General features: G+C 39.3%; 1 protein-coding gene across 5 annotated transcripts in view; it reads left to right on the forward strand.

Moving 5' to 3' along the window:
• The window catches only part of HERC2 (HECT and RLD domain containing E3 ubiquitin protein ligase 2), a 115,297-nt gene that overhangs the window by 24,322 nt on the left and 66,515 nt on the right, over positions 1–24,460 (forward strand). For all 5 annotated transcript variants that reach the window (XM_058184925.1, XM_058184924.1, XM_058184928.1 and 2 more), the window contains exons 11-28: positions 116–304; positions 1,701–1,852; positions 3,125–3,282; positions 4,565–4,678; positions 10,627–10,878; positions 12,342–12,535; positions 14,279–14,479; positions 14,973–15,201; positions 15,290–15,414; positions 17,104–17,282; positions 18,334–18,518; positions 19,105–19,260; positions 19,566–19,751; positions 20,299–20,469; positions 20,564–20,667; positions 22,265–22,415; positions 22,995–23,209; positions 24,080–24,212. In XM_058184925.1, coding sequence (XP_058040908.1) covers positions 116–304; positions 1,701–1,852; positions 3,125–3,282; positions 4,565–4,678; positions 10,627–10,878; positions 12,342–12,535; positions 14,279–14,479; positions 14,973–15,201; positions 15,290–15,414; positions 17,104–17,282; positions 18,334–18,518; positions 19,105–19,260; positions 19,566–19,751; positions 20,299–20,469; positions 20,564–20,667; positions 22,265–22,415; positions 22,995–23,209; positions 24,080–24,212 — 3,094 coding nt within the window. The remainder of the gene's footprint in view (positions 1–115; positions 305–1,700; positions 1,853–3,124; positions 3,283–4,564; positions 4,679–10,626; positions 10,879–12,341; positions 12,536–14,278; positions 14,480–14,972; positions 15,202–15,289; positions 15,415–17,103; positions 17,283–18,333; positions 18,519–19,104; positions 19,261–19,565; positions 19,752–20,298; positions 20,470–20,563; positions 20,668–22,264; positions 22,416–22,994; positions 23,210–24,079; positions 24,213–24,460) is intronic.

The following is a 24,460-nucleotide window of genomic DNA, read 5'->3' on the forward strand; positions in this document are numbered from 1 at the left end:
CAAATCTCAACCGAAGTGGTATCATGGTTGAGATTGGAATCATTTATGCAAGATACTAATTATTCTAATTTAAGAGTAATTGTTGATATTTTCTCAATGACAAATTTCCTTCTAGGCTTCTTTGCAGGAGTTTATAGCATGGGGATTAATAGGATGGAAATACTACTCTAATGTCAGTTGTCCAATTCAATGTGAAGGACTTGCCAGTCTTGGAGTTACACAGATTGCTTGTGCAGAGAAGCGGTTTCTGATCTTGTCCAAAAATGGACGTGTTTATATACAAGCCTACAGTAATGACACATTGGTAGGTGGTTTTTATTTACTTTCTAGCTTCCTTTTAGAACAAACAGTAACATTCTTACTGTACAAATTTGAAGCTTGTAATTGAGAAACTGCTCATTTTTCTCCGCTTTAAAATATACTAGACATCCTGTAACCCATTGGACCATACTTTTAGAGAGGTTTCTTTTCTAAAGGGAGAAACAGAATGACCATGGGGGGAGGGGCACAGAAAACAGTGGAAGAGGGCACAACATCTAACTTCCTACTGCCTTCCCCATTGATTTTACTTATGGGAAGCTGGTAGGGAGTGTCGGAAATCACTCCTCCTCCTTGACTGACCCATGGAACTGCCTGCCACTTTGCTGGGGGAGATTGGGGAAACAAAGGGAACTGTGGACTATGAGGAAAACAGAACTTCTATTCCCCATCCTGTCATGTCCTCAAGGGTCCTCTCCATTCAGGGAGGAAGAGAGCTAATGTGTTGATTTCTGTGCTCCTCAGCTAGCCTTACCTTGCCAGCAAGTATCCATATTGCTCCCTTGTCCTTCCCTCACTGCCTACAGTGGTTGAGTTTTCAAATTTCAGCCTCAATTCCAAATTGGTCAGTCACCGCTTATCTATCAGACCTTGCCCCCAGCCAGTTGAGTGCAGAGGGAGGCAGAAAGAAGGTGCAGTTACAATCTTCCCATCTTCCCTTGCATCATGCAACCTATGGTTTCTGGGAAGTATAGTCGGAAGGCACAGTGATGTTGAAGAAGCCACAACTTTCTAAATTTCGTTCCCATCTGAGTGATGGGTCCTGGCAAGTTAGCCTATTTGAGTTACCGCGGTTCAGTAACTGTTTCCACCTCCCTCTGGCCCCTACACCCAATTGGCTGGCTTTAATTTCACCCAGTTGTCAGAAACAAACATACATGAGAGTTTCAGTAGTACAGTATATAGATATCTGTACTGAGATCTTTTTACTGTTTCCATTCATGTGTTAATGGATTATTGTCTTCTTCAATCATTCAAGCAAACTCAAGTGAATTTAAAGCAATCCTTTTTTTAAAAAAAAAAGTTCCCATGATGTTTCAGTTCTGCTTTAGAATATTGAAAAGATTAGACCCTGAAATGAGGATTCACCTCACCTAGTGGTTTTGTTGAAAAGAAAATGGAAATGGAAAAAAGTCCTTGTTTTAAAGCCTACGTAACATATAAATCAGGATACTGTATGTGATAATTTTTCCATGTTGAATATAGTTTGAATCTTAGATTAATTACTTAAATATACTTAGCTTAAGTGAAAAACATAGTTATTCAATTAGTTATTGAAAAGTTTTGAGAATATTCTATACTTTTTTTCTGTAAGGGTTCTTACTTTACTTTTTCTGCTGTTCTGCAATACAGAGTTTTTATTTGTGTGTGTTTATTTCTAGGCACCACAACTTGTACAGAGTCTTGCTTCTAGAAATATTGTTAAAATTGCAGCACACTCAGATGGACATCACTATCTGGCTTTGGCTGCAACTGGAGAAGTTTTTTCTTGGGGTTGTGGAGATGGTGGACGACTGGGCCATGGAGATACTGTGTATGTATTTTAGATAGCTTGTGATAAGAGGCTTGACTGAAAAATGCTTTCTTCCCACTTACATTTAATGAGACTACAACCAGTAAAAAAATACTGGAGACAAGGATTATTAGGTTAAAAAATAAGCTGAAATTATCTGTTACAAACTGGCATGATGTATAGATGACATGAGACATAATGGTGGGTGCCTTTAATAGAAACCTGGCAAAGCTTGCTGTCCCTGCTTTTTAGAGGGTGGCTTTTGATAGATACTCCCCCCCCCCCACCAAACATACATTCTTGAGAAAGGAAGGAAGGAGGGAGGGATGAAGGAAGGATATTATTTGTGGCAAAAATTAAATTTCCCCACTTGTTCTCATTGGTTTCAGCTGGAATTGACAAATGTGGCAAGTAGGAGAAGCTAGCAGCATCCATGATTTTTGTCTGGATTTGTATTTATTTGAGGTCAATCTTTCTTTTTAAAGGGATTATTTTCTCCAGGTTAATATAATTTGTTCCTGTTTCAATAGTGAATACAATGTTAGCAATGATTGATGGGGAGCTTTCTGCTTCTGCTTCTGCTTCTGCTTCTGCTTTTATTTTTATTTTTAGCCTACTAAATTAGCAGTTGCATTTCTGCTTTGTAATTCTGATGGACATTGATCTGTATTAGGGTCAGAATCAGATGAGGCAAAAGCTTGGAAAGCAGTAAGCAAACTGTGTGGTCATAAATGTGAGTGTAAGAAGGGATGATTCTTCAGTTTCCAGCAAAATAAATAAAACATTGGCTCATGTGTTAGAAATTTTCCCAATATTAAGAATATTGATTTATGCAGAATATTAACATATTTCGGGGTACTCAACTAGAATTATTTGGATTATAATTAAGACAGTAACATTTGCATCTACCCATCTTACTATAAATTTCTGCACCAGACAGTTGAATACTATGGGAAATCTGTTTTACACAGCAGTGAAACCTTTGCTTGATAAATATAGCATCATAGGTTTGGACGGGTCCATTTAGACAATTGGGGAATTGTCAATACAAGAATGCAAACCAGCATGTATTTTACAAGTGTCTATGTGGCTATTGCTTGAAACTGTCCAATGCTACGAAGCCAACATTTTTGTTGAATAGCTTGTTTTTCTAATAATAGACTGCATAGTATATGATGTCTGTTTTGATTTGTTTATAGTTATTGCTGTGTGCATGGAATCTGTTGCCATTTTATAATCTCTGTTCTGTTAATTCTCACCGTTGTGCTTTCGTGTTCCACTCCATTCTTCTAGGCCTTTAGAAGAACCAAAAATGATTTCTGCTCTCTCTGGGAAGCAGGCTGGAAAACATGTTGTACATATTGCATGTGGAGGTACCTACAGTGCTGCAATAACAGCTGATGGAGAATTGTACACGTGGGGCCGAGGAAACTATGGCAGACTAGGTCATGGTATGTTTCTGATATTTTTTTTAAAGCAGGAGATAGCAGCTTTTTTGGTTTCATTGAGGTTCCCATAATGGTATGTGGAAATGACCTTAGGTGACAGGAGGAAAAGCCACAGACTTAGACAACCATCGTTCAGAAGGCATCTCAGAAACGGCAGGGACATGATAAGTGCCTCAGAAGGGACTCTCTGTAGATTTTTTGGAAACTAAAAGTAAAGGAGAGGAGAAATATTTTCAGACTTCAGGTTAACACTACCTTTATTGTTACCTCAAGTCTGAAAATATTTCTCCTCTCCTTTACTTTTACTTTCCAAAAAATCTACAGAGAGTCCCTTCTGAGGCACGTGCCATGGTTTGTGCTTCTTTTCTGGACCTCAAAGGGCTCAAGAATTCCCCCTGTTTTTGCTTCTTCTGTCATTCTGTCTGGTGGAGCTGCAGATAATGTGGCCAATAGCACTGTGACAGGTGGAGGCATCAAACTAGTTACTAAGTCTGCATTACCATTAATCTCCTCATCGTTCCTATCACCCATCTCCTCCCACTTATGACTGTATGACTGTAACCTTGTTGCTGGTATCCTTAAGATTTATATTGACTGTTTCCCTCTGACTATCATTAAGTGTTGTACCTTATGATTCTTAGGTGTACACTGAGAGCATATGCACCAAGACAAATTCCTTGTGTGTCCAATCACACTTGGCCAATAAAGAAGTCTCTTCTCTTCTCTTCTCTTCTCTTCTCTTCTCTTCTCTTCTCTTCTCTTCTCTTCTCTTCTCTTCTCTTCCCATTCCCATTCCCATTCCCATTCCCATTCCCATTCTATTTCTTTCATTTTTTAGATGGGTGGATTTAACAAGTGGAATAGATACATGTGTAGACTTTATCAATTTATTCTTTCCACCCCTTAACATCACTGAAAATGAATAGTTTTGCTATCTAATACAAGTTTTGTGATAGGGCTATTAAAATGGCCTCTGGGATCTCCAGAGTCTTTTTAACAAGAGCAAGTAAGATTGTTGATGCTGGAGGCTGCACTTAATGTGTTTGGGGACAAGGATAGCTGTAACTGTCACCATTAAGCAAAATAAATCTGTTTATTGTGAAGTGGATTTTTTTAATGGATTAGAGCTACTTTAGAGCTCTCACCATTGTCTCCTTGTTTCATTGCTTAAAAGGGAAATCCCTACACTGATTCAAGCCATTACAGTCAGAGAGGGCCTGGCAACCCCAATTTTTTACTCCTACTATGAGTCTTGAGGTTCTCTCACCTTTTTTTTATTTGGAAGGCTCCAGTGAAGACCAGACAATCCCAGTTTTGGTTACTGGCCTGAAAGGATTGAAAGTGATTGATGTAGCCTGTGGGAGTAGTGATGCTCAGACTCTTGCTGTAACAGAAAATGGTGAGTAGCACAATCTGCAACATTATTGAGATCATGAGACTGGGAAATCATTTTTTTTCCTGTTTTTGACTGGTTTTATGTGTTGGTTTGAATGCTGTGTTTATTTGCTGTAAAATACCGTATATACTCGAGTATAAGCCGATCCGAATATAAGCCGAGGCACCTAATTTTACCACAAAAACTGGGAAAAACTATTGACTCGAGTATAAGCCGAGGGTGGGAAATGAGGCAGCTACTGGTCAATGTAAAAAATAAAGATAGAGCCAAGTAAAATAACATGAATATTTATTTGAACGAAAAACAATAAAAGTGCAAAAGGGGGAAGGAGGATTCCCAGCTTTAGAAAATTTAGAACTCATACCTTTGGTATGACCTGAGCATAGCTCATAAAATTATCTGCTACAATGTACTCCCTATCAATGACTACACCAGCTTCAACCACAACAATACACGAGAACACAATAGATTCAAACTTAAAAGTGAACCTCTCCAATCTAGATTGCAGAAAATGTGACTTCAGTAACAGAGTTGTTAATGCCTGGAATGTGCTACCTGACTCTGGTCTCTTCCCAAAATCCCCAAAGCCTTAACCAAAGACTATCTAGTATTGACCTCACCCCATTCCCAAGAGGTCTGTAAGGCGTGCATAAGAGCACCAGCGTGCCTACCGTCCCTGTCCTAATGTTCCCTTTAGTTGTATTCCTTTTATGTATTCAATTCATGCTTATATTTATATAATTATTTAATATGTATTTGACAAAATAAAATGAATGAATGAATGAATAGAATAGAATAGAATAGAATTTTTATTGGCTAAGTGTGATTGGACACACAAGGAATGAATGAATGAATGAATGAGTGAGTGAGTTACTTCAACAACATTGTCTCACAGAAATTGACAATACAACTGCAAGCATGAAAATGAGTCCTCCTTTAGCTTCCAAGGGACCAGGGTGCCTCTGAAGGTCAGTGCTCTAAGCACTAAGAACCCAGCACAAATCTAAGCCTGTATGCACACCAATAGTGAAAATACCCTGCACAGTGTCTCTTGGCAGAAGGTTAATTTTCATAGACGTTGGGGTGGCTCTTTTTTTTTTTTTGGCAGGGCAATAAGGATCTCTAATATCATTAAACCCAAGTGTGAGGAAAAGACAGCAGCTAAAATGTTAAGGCCAGTTGTGTGACCTTCTCCAATACAGTTGGCCTGGCTGTTTGCCAAAACTTAAAACACCCTCCATCCCCCTCCTGCTAAAGCTTCTTTCTTAAAACAATTGTGGTCTTTGCCTTTCATGTCGCTCAACCTTTCACCTGCCAGGTTCCTAGCCCTTCACCCTTGACCCACTGCTGTGTTTGCTTAGCATTGTGCCAATCGACTTTAGAAGTCTGTGTGTGTGTGTGTGTGTGTGAGAGAGAGAGAGAGAGGGAGGGAGGGAGGGAGTGCAAAAGGGGGAAGGAGGATTCCCAGCTCTAAACAGAGGAAATCCCGGAATGCCAGCGAAGGCGGTGCTCGCGTTCCTCCTCCCTTGCTCAAAAGCCCCAATAACCTTCACCAGCAAGGCAGACCCCCACGGGAAGGAAGGGGACGGGCTGACTCACCGAGCATCTGGCTGAAGAGCAGCTGCTCCAGGTCGCCCAGCACGGTGAAGCACGGAGGGAGAAGAAAGAATGAAAGAAGGGGAGGAACGGCCCCTCCTTTCTCTCTCTCTCTCTCTTCCAGCGCCACGGAACAGAAGGGGACTAGGGCGCGCACACACACGCCCAGCTTCTGAAGCACGGAGGGAGAAGAAAGAATGAAAGAAGGGGAGGAACGGCCCCTCCTTTCTCTCTCTCTCTCTCTCTTCCAACGGGAAAACGCTCTTTCGCTTGCGGGGGAGAGGAGGGAGGGAGGGAGGGAGGTTGGCTTGCTTATTCAACCCTTCCCGGCTAGCCATCCAGCCCTTCCCAGGAGAAGGCGAGGAGTTTTGGGCGAGCGACCTTTTTGCTAGAAAGCGGCAGCTGCTGCCCCAACACCACCAGTTGGGGCGGGAGCCGGGTGAGCTGCAGTAACTCCCGCCAGGCTATGCATTGGCGCGGGGAAGCCCTGGCGGTGCAGTCCTTCTCGGCTGAGGGAGGGAGGGTTTTCCCCCCCTCTTCTCTCTCCCGTTGCGCCTGAACATCTGCCTAGCAACAATGACGACACGGGGAGAACCTTTTTTTCTACTGGTTGAGCTTGGCCAATCGCCGGCTTGCTCTGAGTTGCTGCATTGTTTGTTCACCCGGGGCGTCTCCAATTTACCAGAAAGCGGAACGCGAGTTTGAGGGTCGCGGGCGGGATGGCGCTGCGCTCTGCGCCGCCGCGAAACCACCCAAAGGCCAGAAGAAAGGTCATTCCATCGAGTAATGGGCGAAGGCTCCTTCCTCTCCGCCTTACCCATGCTGTGCGAGCCCGGCTGGGCTGCAACCCCGCCGCCGCTCCTTCCTCAGCCTCCCGGGGCTCGCGCTCTAGCAGCCGCCAAGCTCAGGCGGACTCGGCAGCTCCCCATCAGCACTGCACGGCGCGATTCGGGCAGGAGGAGTCGGGCTTGCTCCGTGGCGGTGGTGGCGGCGGCGGCAGCGGCGCCACCGCCACAGAGCGAGCCCGACTCCTCCTGCCCGAATCGCGCCGTGCGAGTGCTGATGGGGAGCTGCCGAGTCCGCCTGAGCTTGGCGGCTGCTAGAGCGCGAGCCCGGGAGGCTGAGGAAGGAGCGGCGGCGGGGTTGCAGCCCAGCCGGGCTCGCACAGCATGGGTAAGGCGGAGAGGAAGGAGCCGCCCATTACTCCGATGGAATGACCTTTCTTCTGGCCTTTGGGTGGCTCGCGGCGAAGCCGCGGTCGGGAAACCTCCTCCTCAGCCGAGAAGGCTGGCGGCTCCCCTGCCCAGCCCTCTCACTGCACCACCAGGGCTTCCCCGCGCCAATGCACAGTCCGCCAAGTTTGCGCCGTCCGCCCACCAGACACGGGAATGGGGGCCGGCCTGGGGGCGACAAATCCCGCGAGACCTCGGCGGGCCCGCTCCCCGTCCCTCCCATGGGAGTCCGTTCGGTACCCCCTCCTGTGCGGGGTTCCCGAAGACGTAGACTCGAGTATAAGCCGAGGGGACGTTTTTCAGCACAAAAAACGTGCTGAAAAACTCGGCTTATACTCGAGTATATACGGTAGTTTTATTCTTATTAAAATACAGATTTCTTTTGGTCAAGGGTGCTTTGCATACTGTAAGAACTTCAATAGTAAACAAAATGATCAAAGAATAACAAGTATTAATATAATAGCAACTCCTAAAGAATAAAACCATGATTTAGTTGTTAAAAATTAGCAAATGATGATTTCAATAGAAATGTATTTTCTTTTTTTAGAAGTATAGCAATGGACTGATGTAGGTTTCAAAATGGAAGGGAGAGGTTACATAAATATTTGAGTGCTACACAGAAAAGAATATTTCTCTCATTTCTACCAAGCTGAAATTTTTTGTAGTGGGACATAAAATGATATAAAATAGAGGTATCAAACTCAAGGCCCGTGATGAGGCGAATCCGTTCCTTGTGGCCATCTGGAAACTGCAAGAGTCTGGCCCGCGTCCCTCATTCCCGCCCCGGCACAGCAAACTCTGTGGGCTGGATGCAGGTGTGAAGGGCCTGGCCCTTCACACCCTTCCTTGCTCAGTTGAAGGCTTTGTTCAGCCTTCAAACAGTAAGACTGGCTGTGGAATTGGAATCAACTGGGTGCAGGAACCAAAGCCGTCTGTGCACTGGTGCACTGCTCGCTTACATGGGCCAGCCGGGGCAGGAATGAGACCCTGTTCTGCGGAGCGCACTGCTGCTTGGGCAAGGAGGACGAGGAGAAGAATGGCAAGGCTTTGTGCCTGGTGGCAGGGAGCAGGTCAGGCAGTGCTGGTTGGCTGACTGGTTGGGGAGTGGGCAATCATTAGATGGCTGGCACTGCCAGCAACTTAAATGCCCTGACTGAAGCTGCAGTTTGCCACGCTGAGGGAGAAATGAGAGGCCTTGCTGTCCCGCAGAGCCTGCACTGCTTGAGTGGGGAGGACGAGGAGAAAAATGGCTGCTCAGTTGGCTCTCCCTCTCCCCCCGCCAGCAGCTTGAATGACCCAACTAAAGCAGGGATCTCTCTCTGTAGGTCCCCAGTCAAATTCAGGCTTGACACTCTCATATGCATATGCACACACACACACACAGAGTTTGGAGATCTTCCCCTCTGTCTCACTGCAGAGGCAGTTGTGGTGCTTCAGTGCCTAGCTTTGGAAGGCACTCAGGTAAGCCGGTGTGGGGCAAGGGAGGGGGCAGCTACCTAATCCCCCGCCTTGCTTCATACTCCACCACCACCCCACCTTGCTGCTGAGGTGGCTTCTGTCACTGGCGAAGCTGCCAGCAGCTTGGGTGCCCTATATGGATCGCTCTCTCTCCCATACACACACACACACACACACACACACACGCACACACACACACACACACACAAACACACAATTGGATTTCTCTCTCTCTCTCTCTTCGTTTGCACGCAAGCGTGCTAAGTTGTTAAGTGGAAAGTAGTTTGTGGGGGGGAGCAGGAGACCAGCAAACACTTTTTGCACCGATAATGAAAGTTTCTGGGTCCCTGACTCTGCAAAAAAGGATGGGTGCCTGAATCTGTGCAATATTATGGCACCCATCCTCGGCACAAAAAGCATTTCCCAGCCAACTCTGGTCTCCCTTCCTCAAAGGCAGAGAAATAAAGAGAAGAGACAGATGTTTGCAAGGTGGGTCCTTATGGCGGGAAGGGAGGGAGAAGCATGAGGTATCTTAGTGGGTGGGGGAGACCTTGAGGAACTGTTCTATCACTAGGCCCCCCCTAGCAGCTTAAGCAGAGAGATCACCTTGGGGGTAGGGCCAAGAGATAATTGGCCCCTCCCATAAGGTTTAAAAGGAGACTGGCATTGGTGTCTCAGTTTGCCGGAAAACAACGTTGGAGCTGTGCTCGTCCCATTCTCTGCTCTGGATGTTTCTCTGAGAAGACCTTGGCAGCTCTCCATTCTCTGCTCGAGACGCTTATCTGCAAAGGACTTTGGCAATTATCTAAATTGGACCAGGTTGGAAATAATGACAGATTGTTTTGTGTGAGAAGCTTTGCTTTCTTTTGAGTTTCATGACGCTGGGAATGGGTTAATTCCCAGCTGCTTGAATAAAGTTTATTTTCATTAAGGACTGCATTTGTTGCTACCTGCTCGAGCCTGGGTCACAACAAGAGGAAACGAAAAAGAAGGGAGGGTGGGAAGGAAGGAACGAAGGAAGGAAGATTATAATGAGAAAGAGTGAAGGTAAATCCTGCTTTAGCACTTGGCCACCAGCAGCCCTGCTGCCTTTTGCCATCCCCTTGTCCCCTCCTGTCTTCTGCTGGTGGACTCCCATCCTATCACTGAGGATGCTTTGGTTACAAAGCCAGGTCTCCTCATAAAGAGATGGAGTGGGCCTCTCCTTGACCCATATACTTTGCCCTCCCACACGCACCATGAGCAACCTGGCCAAGGAGAGCGAGCACAGCAGGAGTGGGCACTGGCCGCCCTCCCCGCCCCCCCACGTCTTCCCGAAGTCAGCCACAATTCTGATTTGGCCCTCAATGAAACTGAGTTTGACACCCCTGATATAAAGTAACATCAGGAATACGTAGAAGCATATTCAATTTGTACATAAACAAACCAGGATATTGATACATTTTCAGTTCCTTATACTACTTCTAGGTAAAGTACTATTTTTTCAACTAGTAAAAAAATAGTAGAAATGTTGCTTGAAAATTGCTCTTTTTTACAGAAACAGTTGTGAATTTCACAGTTATTTATATTTACTTTCATGTTGCTTTATTTGCAACGTTCCATTGCCTGAAAATGCAAATATTTCTTATTCTATTATGCTACCCTTACTGAGAGCTGTTTTTCTAGGTCAAGTATGGTCTTGGGGAGATGGAGATTATGGGAAATTGGGAAGAGGTGGCAGTGATGGCTGCAAAACTCCCAAACTGATTGAAAAACTTCAAGACTTGGATGTTGTCAAAGTACGCTGTGGGAGTCAGTTCTCACTTGCGCTAACAAAAGATGGACAGGTGTACTCATGGGGAAAGGGAGACAATCAGAGACTTGGGCATGGAACGGAAGAACACGTTCGTTTTCCCAAATTGCTGGAAGGCTTGCAAGGTGAGTGAAGAGGAAATTGCTTGATATCTTAATCTAGAAATTGATAACCCCCAGATATAGTTAACGTAATACCTATCCTAGGCGACAGTTATCCAAGCAACATTTTTCCGTGTATGGAAAAATTCTTAGTGATCAAGAGTCAAGATAAATCTTCTGACCTAAATATTCTTTTGTTTTTTAACTTGATAATATGTGGAATATTGTGATTAATATGCTAGGATTCTTCTGCAAACTGTTGATTCCAAAAAACAAAAGTACTTTTGAACATATGTGGACACATAGCTAACATTTCATGGCAGCTCTTTAAAAAAGGGTTCTCAAACTTTGTGACTCCTTAGCTCCTTAAAATGATAAATGAATGTGCGCGATTTATCCATGAATGATTTCATAAAAATTAGAATTGGGCACGATTGCACATACCACTTTCTTTGAATGATGAAACCTAATTTAAATATCTAATAAAATAATGATAAAAACCACATAACTTGATACAAGAAAAAAAATCCTATATATTTTAAAGCCATTCCTTTTTTTAATGGTAGGTTAGTTCCTGCAATCAGAATTCAGTTTTGAGACAGTCTGATTCATACAACCTTTCCATCAGAAGGACTGCCCAGTTCTGGTAGACCTTGAATGTTTTCAATTTTAGTATACATAAAGTTTATAGAAATTACATAGATATGAAATGAGACAGGCTTTAGTATGTTAAAGATAATAGAAGCAAAGAGTAAGAATAAGTAAATTGTTCTTTCAGAGGAAAGGATGTTTACTATATTGTAATAACTATCTACACTGTAAAAGTACAGAATTAGCTTCCACAGTTAAGTTGTTGGTTACTGATTTTAAAAAGAATTAGACATTACAATTATCACATTACAATTACAATTATCACATTACAATTACAATTATCATATCACAATGAGTGGTTATTTTTATAGACTTTTTGGAAGATGGACTATTTCTTATGCCCTATTTCTCACCGCCAACTGGTTGACCTCTGTCAGGAATGGCCTTGGCTTCCAGTTTGCAGCAATAGATATTAACGAAGGAGAATATTTGTAGCTCAGGGTTGAAATGAGATGCCCTTGGTGCTCTCTCAGCTTGCTTGTTTTCTTGCAAATGTTTCATTATCCACAGTAGGTAACATCATGAGTGCTAGTCTGATGATTCATCAGTGCTGGTCTCACTAGTACTGATGATGTTACCTAGTTTGGGTAATGAAATGTTTGCAAAAAAACAAGCAAGCTCAGAGAGTACCAAGGACCCCTCATAGATCTTAATTTCAAAAAGGAGAAGTCTAGTAGCAAATTGTTCCTAATGGAATAATACTGAAATAATGTATAATGAATATATAACTAAAATGATTTCAAGATCAGGCATAAAGTATTTTATTTTAATTTGTCTTTCAGGTTATAATGAGAGTTATTATTGTCATAATTTTTGTTTCATCATTTTGCCTGCAGGGAAAAAAGTTATAGATATAGTAGCTGGCTCTACTCACTGTTTAGCGCTCACGGAAGATAGTGAAGTCTATAGCTGGGGAAGCAACGATCAGTGCCAGCATTTTGACACTTTGAGGATTACTAAACCAGAGCCAACTGCTCTTCCAGGACTGGACTCAAAACACATTGTTGGTATTGCCTGTGGACCAGCCCAGGTAAGTTTTCCTTTACAGCAGCAGTCCCCAACCTTTGTGGTTGGCGGCCTGGCTAGAGGGGGAAGAGAGGAGAAGTGGCCCATGCGAGCGGCTGGCCAGTGCGCACATGTGCACCTCGACTTGCGTGAGCAGTGAGGTGTGTGTGTGTGTTCCAGCCAGCCACTTGTGCGGCCCAATTCCGAATAGGCCATGGCTCAGTAGTGGGCCGTGGCCTGGGGTTGGGGACCCCTGCTTTACAGTTCTCATTAGGTTACAAACAGGGTTGGGGAATTGGTTTAACAGCATGTTTCTCTTTTATGCTTCATATCTAACTTATTCATTTTGGCAATGATTTCTTTGCATATTTAAGATTTATGTGTTTTATGTTTCACATGTACCACCTGTTTTTTCTAATATGGCTATTCAGAGTACTTTTAAGTTCCATTACACCTCACATTTACATTTTGATCATAGCTGTGCTACCATTTCTGAGTTTGCATGTGTGGGAGTATAGAATAATTTGAACTATCATTTTTAGGATTAGTTATTTGTCTGCATGATGTTTCCATGTTAGAATCCTATTCTTCAAATACCCACCCCCTTTTCTTGGAGATGGTTGATAAAACAGAAGCAGAATTACACTTAGGAATACAGAGACAGAGATTTCCTCTGGTACAAAAGCTTGTTTGAAAAGTAATTTCTTGCTTTAAAAAAAAAAAAAGTGGATGAAATTTCAGGAATAGAATGTAATATAATTTCATTCCTATGCATAACACTTTCACTTCTGTTTCCCAAGCTCTGCATATGACTTAAAAAGTAGGACTTACGTGTCTTCTGTTACGTTTATGGGTCCTGGAAATAGATTCATTCCTAGGGCAACTTGCAGAGTAAAAATTTAATTGTGATTTGAAAGATGATTATGTTCTTCTCACCTAACTCAGTAAAATTGGATCAGCTATCCCCAGAGGACTCGGTTACTTTTAGATGGACCAGGGGCTGCGCTTGGCATTTGAATAGGCTGCTGGAAATTATATTACTCAAAGTAGGAGGTGACTACTTTAGGCAAAAACTAAATTTGATTGCCAGTTTAGGCAAAAACTAAATTTGATTTCCAATCTAGTAACAAATTAAATTTGATTTCTAGTTTAGGCAAACATTACATTTGATTCCATCTCACTTATATTTTATTGCAGTTAGAATCAGAACTACTTAATATGATTATTCTTCAGCAATAGATAATTTTCCACTTTAATAACATTAAAATTATTACTTGCTAATGTTTTATGGGAACATGGAAACTGAATTGTTGAGGAGAGAAGGTTAAATTATGGAATATTGCTACCTGTTTATTGAGTGCATCTCTTGGTTTGACACAGCGGTTGTTTTAATGTACTACATTGTGTATGTATTTGTTACACTTTTCTATTTTTGTTTTCAATTTTTACTATTTTCTTGCATGGATGTCTTAATATATTTGATGATATTTTAAGCCACATAATCTTTCAATTGTGACAGGCAGAAATAAACTTAATTAATTAATTAGTTTTGGGGAGCTGATTGTAAGGCCCCTACTTTTTAAACTGTGTGCTTTGCCTAAACTATTGTTACTCAATACCCATTTATTTTCCACTATAATTTATTTAAAAATTGATAGCTTTTATAGATGGATGACTAGGGGAGCATCTTCCAGCAGTTCTATATCCCAGAGATAATATTATTTAATCCTAATATGTTTTGATTTTTTTTCTTTTCTTTTCCTTGCAGAGCTTTGCCTGGTCGTCTTGTTCAGAATGGTCAATTGGTTTACGTGTCCCCTTTGTGGTAGATGTTTGCTCAATGACATTTGAACAGCTGGATCTCCTATTGAGACAAGTTACAGAAGGAATGGATGGCAGTTCTGACTGGCCACCTCCACAGGAGAAAGAATGTATGGCTGTGGCTACTTTGAATCTTCTAAGGCTACAGGTATTTTAAATATCATGGCAGAAGCATTTAGAATGGAGTCTCAGAATCTCAGTTGTGGTAATTAACTATTGAATTAGCTGGAATTAACATTGACTTGCTATTTTCCAAACCCTTTATTTTTTAGTTGTTACTGTCTTTGCATAGGCCTGAAAGAGTGACAGCTGTTATCACAGTAATATTTGTAGGTTGCACCTTAAAAGTACAGAATGCCTATTATCAAGTAACTACCATGTCAATTACTGACCTAGGTGACCTATCCTCCAAAGTCCCTTCCAACTTAGTTAATCCTAGTTCACCATTATTCAAGGCCAACACTCATTTCCCATATAACTGGGGATGTGTTTATAACATATATTAATTAATTTTCACATGTTGCAAGTACATTCCTTAATAAATGTTTAAAATTCACAGCCATGTATGTTTAATTTGCAGCATTAGAATTCTTCCTTGAATTTGCTTCATTGTTTACAAGTTGTCTGTGCTTGTCTTTCAGCTTCATGCTGCAATTAGTCACCAAGTTGATCCCGAATGCCTTGGCTTGGGGTTAGGCAGTGTCTTGCTCAACAGTCTGAAGCAGACAGTAGTGACTTTAGCAAGTAATGCTGGTGTGCTTAATACTGTGCAGTCAGCTGCCCAAGCAGTGTTGCAAAGTGGATGGTCTGTGTTGCTACCAACTGCAGAGGAACGAGCAAGAGCTCTTTCGGCACTTTTACCCAGTGCAGGTATGCTTCATTCACAGATATGTGAAGATAACACAGAGAAAGATATTGTTAATACATCATACATTACAAAAGTGTTGTTAACTTTTAGTTTCAGGGAATGAAACAAATGTAAGTCCAGGTCGTAGATTTATGATTGATCTACTGGTTGGAAGTTTGATGGCTGATGGCGGTCTAGAATCTGCACTGAATGCTGCTATTACTGCAGAAATTCAGGTAGGTGTTCACTACAGATTGGAAAAACTTGTTTGTTTACAAAGTAACTTTGCTGTGTTTTATCATTTTTGTTGAAGTAAATTATGAATGTTTATTTATTTATTTATTATTTATTATTTATTTTATTAGATTTATAAACCGCCCTTCTCCCGAAGGACTCAGGGCGGTGTACAGCCAAGATAAAAAGAGACAATATACAATTAAAAATAAATTAAAAAACTTATTACACAGTGTGGCCGAAATTAAAATAATTAACATCTAAAAACCCCAGTTAAAACTAAAAATTTAAAATTATAGCCACCATTGGTTTAGGCTACCAATGCTTATGAGTGGAAAATATTGTCATTTTATCAATCAATAAATGATATACATAGATTATTGCATAGTCTACCCCATTAATTAGAAGTACTATGGATTAAGAAATCCTGTAATCTATAAAAAAGGATTATGGTTAAATTCAACTCAGAGGGCCAAATATGTTCCTGAGGCAGTACTGTATGTAGTTATACAGGTGGCAATTTCAACCCATTTATGATGACTTAACAACAGCAGCCCCAAACTGCAACTAATATAGAATAAAGAAATGCTTGTGCAGTAGATACGAATATGCTATCAATTTTACATGATTTACATTAGTTAATTACTCATTTCTAACTTCAAGGTGCTTATTTTTCTTCTAAGCCTGATTGTATTCATATTCATATTGGAGGTCTTAGTTTCTGGTTCACCAGCAAAATCCATTAATCTGATGTGATAACGGTGTTTGTAGGGGAGTAGGCAGAGTTTAGGATATGTCTAAGAGGGAGTCAAACCATTCTCCAAAGCACCTGAGGGCAGAACAAGAAGCAATGGGTGAAAACTAATCAAGGAGAGAAGCAATTTAGAACTAAGGAGAAATTTCCTGACAGTTAGAACAATCAATAAGTGGAACAACTTGCCTGCAGAAGTTGCGAATGCTCCAGCACTGGAAATTTTTAAGAAAATGTTGGATAGCCATTTGTATGAAATGGTGTAGGGTTTCCTGTCTGGGCAGGGGGTTGGACTAGAAGACCTCCAAGGTCCCTTCCAACTCTTTTATTATGTTATGTTATATGCAGTAAAAATAAGTTGGTGCTTACACAAGACAAGAGAGCCATTTTGTTTTAGAGTGTACTTGTAACTTTAACTCTGTGACACGTGAGTCAATAACCACATTTCTCCAACCTGAATAAGCTTAGAATTTTTCTTGGAACATAGTGGCTTATTTGATATTTTGATGGTTGCATGTAGTAAACATGATTAATTTTGGAAAGAAAAGCCAGATCAAGCCTGTCTGGGTGTTACAGGGATGCTTTCAGGAAATATTAAGATTATAATCTAGACTTGAAGGAAAAAATAATCCTGAAAGGAGGCAATGGCAAATTATTTCTTTATTATTACAGTAATTAAATTACACTGATGGGTCTGTGCAGTTGTAAGACGTTAGATGTGATTGGAAACTTTGTTTTTTTAAAACCCTGTATGGATTCTCTCTCATTCTGCTTTATCCCTCACAGCCATATGGGCTTTATGGAGTGGTAAAGTTGCAGAATCATCTAAGAGACAGGAAGCTGGGAAGTCAATAAATCATTAGGGTTAAATACATCTCTTATTTAATGGACATAAGAATGAAAATGTTCAGTGCTTTCACTTAAATCCTTTGCTTTGTAGGATATTGAGGCAAAAAAAGAAGCTCAGAAAGAAAAAGAAATTGATGAGCAGGAAGCAAATGCATCCACACTTCACAGGAACAAGACACCATTAGATAAAGACCTCATTAATACTGGGATCTATGAATCTGCAGGAAAACAAAGCTTGCCGTTGGTTCAATTAATCCAGCAACTATTGAGGTATTCTGGTTTGATAACAAAGGTGTCTTAGAATTATTATCGCTCTTCATTTTTTACTTTTTTATTTCTTTTCATTTTTGTTTACTGTCTAAGAAGCATTCTATGTTGAGATTAAAGATGGCACTAAAAATCATTTTACAAATCCTGATTAAGGGTACTTCTGGTAAACTTGCCATTTTGAGCTGTAAACTTGGGCAAGTCTGGACAATTTTCTTCTGCTTTTACAACAGGATTTTTGATATCAGATTGTAGAATGGTCTGGGGGTTTAACTTACTTGCTTTTTGTTTTGTTTTAAAGATATAGGTCACAGCCAAGCCCTTAGGTTAGAGGTTCTTAAACTACATATCACCATCAGGCTTACAAGTGAATTTCAGGGCCTCGGAGACAGAAAAAAAAAAGCTTTTTCAATTCTTTGTGTTAAAAACGTTTTAAAAGTTACCCTTTAGCAGCCTTTTCTCTACTTTATGGCTTCTAGTGCTGGGCCACAGCATCTATTAACCATGCACATGCTCATTGTTGTTCTCCAGGATGGCTGATTTGCTGTTGTCCAAAGAAGGATCTTTGTGATTGTGTGTTTGTGCAAATGGTTCTCTGTTGCTTATGCAGTTAGTGAAACACTTATAAACTGTTAAGTAGATTTCCCCTATTGGTTATTTAAGCAACTTTTGATATTGCAGATTATGGTTAATACATTGTAGTTTCATAAGAAAAATATTCTTTATATGTAATATTCTTAAGGCTGTATTTTATAAAATTTCAAGTTTCTGTTTTTATTTATTTGATTTATAGATTTACAATAGTGATTAAAAGTAAGAGTTACATTACATAATGTATGAAAACAATACTTGTTTATCAGTGGTTTATTATGTTGACACATTTCATAGAAACAAAACACTGGGTGGAGGAATGAGGAATGATGTAATTACAGATTTGGGACTGTGATGCCAAATAAGGTTTGAAGAAAAATCAACAAAATATTAGTGTGTGGTTGGCTAGTGATCTTTTTTGTTCAATTTTTTAAAATCTTTTTAAAAATATTATTCCCACCAGGAACATTGCTTCACAAACTATTGCTAAATTGAAAGATGTGGCTCGTCCCATTTCTTCTTCTTTAGACCATGAACATTATAATAAAGAAAGGTCTGCTTCTTTGGACTTACTGCTGCGTTTTCAGCGCTTGCTTGTTAGTAAGTTATATCCAGGAGATCATTTTGGACAGGTCTCTAATACATACAGTAAGTATGGCAAAAAAACTTTAGTGTTGCAATTATATAAAATAGAATAGAATTCTTTATTGGCCAAGTGTTCTTTATTGGACATAAAAAATTTTCTCCGGTGCGTAAGCTCTCAGTGAACATATAAGCAACAAGTGATTAATCATGATCATAATCATCATAAGATACATCCATCAGAAATCATAAGATACAACACTTAGTGATAATCATAAGTTACTAAATAAGCAATCAACAAATCATACTAGGAAAACTAAATAAATCATTTAATATAAATTGTAATAAAGCAACAAAGATACAGTCATAGGAAGATAAGGAAATAGGTAATAGGAAAGATGAGAAGAAGAATAGTAATACAGCCCTACTAGGTAGTTTGACAGTGTTGTGGGAATTAGTTGTTTAGAGATGGCATGGGGGCGAGGGGGAGTCTTTGTGTCTAATTGTTTTGGCATTCAATGCCCTATTGAGGGAAGACGTTGAAACACTTGCTATTGGATTAGACAGCCATTTCACATGAATTTCCTCTAAATATTGATGAGATTAAATGCTATGATGATGAACAGAATATGATACTTCCATTTCTTGACAGGTCCTGAGCTTCTAGGAGTTGGTTCTCTGCTAAAGAAATACACAGCCCTTTTATGTACACACATTGGAGATATTTTGCCTGTAGCAACTAGCATTGCTTCTATTAGCCATAGGCATTTTGCAGAAGTATCTCGTGTTGTAGATGGGGATTTAACAGGTACTGATGAATTGTTTTAATTCCATTTTATCACTTGTAATGATAAGTAAAACATAAGAAACCTAATAACATAAATCTAGTTGCACACATTTAGATCCATAAATGTGGGTTGTGCCAAGAAAGGGGGAGTGCTTTTAAAAAAAAACCTGTTATTGAAGACCATCTGTGTAATAGGAATGGGTAAAAATGGCCTAATTTATCATTTTGCTGATTTGCAAGTCTGGATTCAAGCCATTTTAAATGTATTGGGAGGATCCACAAAATATATTATTCTATCATTTTACTAAAATTTTTGTTCTCCTTAGGTGTACTCCTTCCAGAATTAGTGGTATCTGTAGTACTCCTTCTCAGTAAAAATCCTGGACTTATTCAGGAAGCTGGAGCGATTCCTTTATTAGCTGGCTTATTAGAACATCTGGACAGATTTAGCCACTTAGCTCCTGGTAAAGAGAGAGATGACAATGAAGACTTAGCTTGGCCTGGAATAATGGGTATGCTCTTTCCTGAAAATATTTAAAATGTTTTTAACATATTCTTCAGATAGATTTTTGCTCTGTTTTGATTTAACAGGCCCCTTTATGAGCACTGTTCTTGGTCCTAGGGATTGTCAATTGCAAGAAGACTAAGAATATATAGTATGTTTAGCTAAGGAAAAGGATGAGTGGGAGATGTGATAGCTTCCTGCAAGAATGCTGTATCTATTAATTTTTATCTCAGAATGCAAATCATGGTATAACAGTCTCAAGTCCAATTCAGATTGAATTATTAAAAACCCCGCTTCCTAATGAGAAAGCTAGCTCTGGTTCATCTTCTGTCATTAAGCAGAGACTTTGGATGCATTTACAATTTGGATTCCTGAATTAAATGGGAAGTTGGCCAAAATGATTCTTTCAAATCTACGATTTTAGATAACGCATGCCACAAAATATATTTATAGGGGAACACATGATTAAGTTATGCTTTCCTACTTCTTTGGTTTTACTCTTCAGTTGGAGAGTTAGTCACAAACTATAGTCAACATTTTTCCTCATCTCTTAGGTACATTCTTTACAGGGCAGAATTGCAGAAATAATGAGGAAGTGACACTTATACGAAAAGCTGACTTGGAAAACCACAATAAAGATGGTGGCTTTTGGACAGTGATTGATGGCAAAGTGTATGATATAAAAGATTTCCAAACCCAATCATTAACAGGGAGTGGTATACTTGGTGAGATTTGACTACTTTATCAAAGCAAATATAAAACTCAATATCAAATTTAATTGCTGTGCTTTCTAAATTGATTGCTTTCTGTTTTCTTTAGCCCAGTTTGCAGGAGAAGATCCAATTGTTGCTTTGGAGGCAGCTTTGCAGTTTGAGGATACAAAAGAATCAATGCATGCTTTCTGTGTTGGCCAATATATGGAGGTAACAACCTTAAATTATTTCAAACTTGAGCCAAGTAAAATAAAGAAATTAGTCTTAGTGACTCCTATGCCATAACAAGTATGGCATGTACTGCATTTTCAGTCACACTGAAGAATAATGAATCATGAATTAATCCAATTTCCTCTTAGGTTCATAAGGACACTGACTTCTTTGACAGCTTGTCCTTCTATTTTCCTCTGAAAATGCCTTGTATTGGGTCAAAGGGTCTTTGAGTTATGACCATAATGGAGCCTGCTCATTATAATTGCAAGTGCGAAGGCTGTTAAGCGAGATGGCCTCAGTTAATGATACCCACCCCTGCTCTCCATGATGCAACCATTATAGCAACAGCATTTAGGCTTACGTACTGCCAGATAGTGCTTCACAGTGCACTCTGGGTGGTTTACAGTGTCAGCACTATTTGCATGTTGCAAGACTGCACTTTAACCACTCCCAGGACTCATGTTTATATGAACATGTGAATTGTTAAATGGAGCTTTTGAGGAGGGGGGGGCGTGTCTGTTGTAACTTTAAACAGTCCCTAAGCGATCAGTCGTAAGTCAAGGATTACCTATGTTTGAATGATAATTTATCATTATTATAGTTTCAAAGCATATAACTCAACTGCTTGGATTCTGAAAGCCATGTATGGAAATAATTCCTGGTTAATACCAAATATGATTCAGATGCATTGAATTTAAATAAATTCAAATCCAGAAGTATTCTGGAACAATAGTTACCCTTTTTGAATTGCTTAATATTTTAAAAGCTAAACTTTGTTTTATTCTTAACATTTCTACAATATAGATTTAAAATCTTATCAGCTTTCCATTACAAATTATGTTTGATTTCTGTGCAAATTTAAAGAATAACTTAGCTTCACACTGAAAAACCCAACCACACAGATTACATATGTAATAGAGTATATGTAAACTTTTTGACCCTTTGTTCATTTACTGCAGTTGACAGAAAATAGAATGAATAAAGGAACAGAAATAGGGGCTTTCTGAATTTATTGTTGTTTTTGCTCTTTCTATATAGTTCTTCCTCCTTTATTAATTTTTCCCTGTGTCTCCAATATGCTATAGCTCTATATTGCTATAGTTCTATTTCTGAATGCTAAATTAAAGTTATAGAATAGAATAGAATAGAATTTTTTTATTGGCCAAGTGTGATTGGACACACAAGGAATTTGTCTTGGTGCATATGCTCTCAGTGTACATAAAAGAAAAGATACGTTCATCAAGGTACAACATTTACAACACAATTGATGATCAATATATCAATATAAATCATAAGGATTGCCAGCAACAAGTTATAGTCATACAGTCATAAGTGGAAAGAGATTGGTGATGGGAACTATGAAACGATTAATAGTAGTGCAGATTCAGTAAATAGTCTGACAGTGTTGAGGGAATTATTTGTTTAGCAGAGTGATGGCCTTCGGGAAAAAACTGTTCTTGTGTCTAGTTGTTCTGGTGTGCAGTGCTCTATAGCGTTGTTTTGAGGGTATTAACGAAGTGTGATCGCCACTATTTAATCACAGCTTATTCATCATGGATTGGCTTCTAGTTTTGTTTATTTTCTCTTTCTGTAGCCTGATCAGGAAGTGATCACAACACCAGATACTGGCAGTCTCTCATCTCCTCTCATAGACACTGAAAGAAATTTAGGCCTCCTGCTTGGTCTACATGCTTCCTATCTAGCAATGAGTACACCACTTTCTCCAGTGGAGATTGAATGTGCCAGTAAGAATTTTTACAGTTTTACTTTAAATGTAAATGTATATAAGGATTGGTCTGTGTTCTATAATTCAGTGACCTTGTTAAAAATAAGAGCTAATTTTTAAGATTCAAGAAATACCTAACTCTCTATGATATACTGCATTATTGGTTTTTTTTAAAAGCCAGGTTTACTCTTTGGCATTTTTAATGTAAATAAACATTAAACATTACAAAATTTTTTAAAGTTTAGCAAAGAATGACTATGGGAAATATTTCCAGTTGGGAATATATTTTATTGAACTAGGCTGACCAGTAGTGTTGCTTTGGGGTTAGAAGCTTTATGTTAATACTAGAATTATAGAATTATATAGGCAAATAATGGATGGCATAAAGTTCCTGCATTTCTCAAACTGTCTAAAAAGCTTATCCCTTAAAAAATTTGGCACTCCTGATTTCCAGCAACCCTGGACAGTTCTCAACAATCAAAGAAACTTCTGCTTTTGAATAATTTTCTTTTAAATTTATTTTTAAATAGTTACAGTACTTAACAAAACTACAGAAATAGTATGATAAAATAGAATTTTTAAATGTATTTCTTTATAGAGTGGCTGAAGTCCTCTATTTTTTCTGGAGGCCTGCAAACTAGTCAGATACATTATAGTTACAATGAAGAAAAGGATGAAGACCACTGTAGCTCTCCTGGCAACACCACACCAAACAAGTCAAAGATGTATTCCCATCGACTAACTTTGACTGACCACTCACAGCCTTTTCTACAAGCTATTGCAGACAACAATATTCAGGATCACACTGTGAAGGTAAGAGTACTTTGTCTTAAGAATAAAGATGGGCTGTTCAGGCACTGTAATTAACAATGTTGGTGTTTATAAATCTTTGGACACCAAAGTGTCCAACCAAAGTGTTTAATATCCCAAGTTTTAAACAGTGTTTTGGAGATAATTACTGTATACTATTTATGGTTGTGAGTAAGAGCTTACTGGTCTAAACACATCATATTAGTGGAAATAAATGGATCCTTATAACATGGGAGGTGCTGAGTTTTTCCTATCAAGGCCATAATTGCTGTAATGAATGGAATGTTGCTTGTTTCCAAAATGGGTATCATTCTGTGGTCCATCACAAAATAGATAGGATAGATAGGAAAACCTGAAAAAGTAAAAAAGTAACAAAAATCTAATAAAGGGTTCCCTCTTATTTCTCTTTCTAGTGTTTTTAGCCTCCCCCCCCCAATATCTGTTGTTTTTGTTCTAAAAGTAATGCTGAGTCTAGCCTTGTTCCATGCCCTCCATAGATCATGTAAGAACATTATCCTGTATAACTGCACAGAGTGACTAGGCTAGAAACTTCTTCTGCTTTTGTAAAAACTACAGTTAAAGAATATTAAATAAACTATAAAACTGCTCATCTGACAGTTATTTCTAAGTGTTTTTGTTGCTTTTTGCCTTAATGTATTGTAAGAATACAGTTATTATCTTAATTTAGGAGGATATGGTTCCTTCTATATGTAAGAAACGAGAATGTAGGAGAATCTGTCTTGAGATTTTGATATATAATATTCCAATATGTGATATTCGCATAATGCTTTTTTCAATTATTTGATTTCATTGAATTGCATTTGTTTGATTGCTAGTTCATAAACCCTACTAAGTGTATTTTTTATTATCTAGGACTTCTTATGTCAAGTTGAGAGGTACTGCAAGCAGTGTCATTTGACAACACCAATTACATTCCCTCCTGAGCACCCAGTAGAAGAAGTAGGACGTTTGTTGTTATGTTGCCTTCTCAAGCATGAGGATTTAGGTATCAGTATTTGGCATACAGTTATCTCAGAGTATTACTGTAAAAGTTATAGGGCACTGAGAGGAAGGAGACTTAATTAAATGCAATCAGATGTAAGGTGCTAAGAACTTATTAGAGGTTACATTGCTCTAGCATGGCATGGGCAAAGTGCTGTATATTATCACATGGCAGTCAAAATGCTGCTTATTATTCTAGGTTCCATTTGGAATATTAGATTGTGTAGGAAAATTGGGGTTACTATGATAATA

The sequence above is a fragment of the Ahaetulla prasina genome, chromosome 5 (genome assembly GCF_028640845.1).
Source record: "Ahaetulla prasina isolate Xishuangbanna chromosome 5, ASM2864084v1, whole genome shotgun sequence".
In the NCBI taxonomy this organism is placed as follows: Eukaryota; Metazoa; Chordata; class Lepidosauria; order Squamata; family Colubridae; genus Ahaetulla; species Ahaetulla prasina.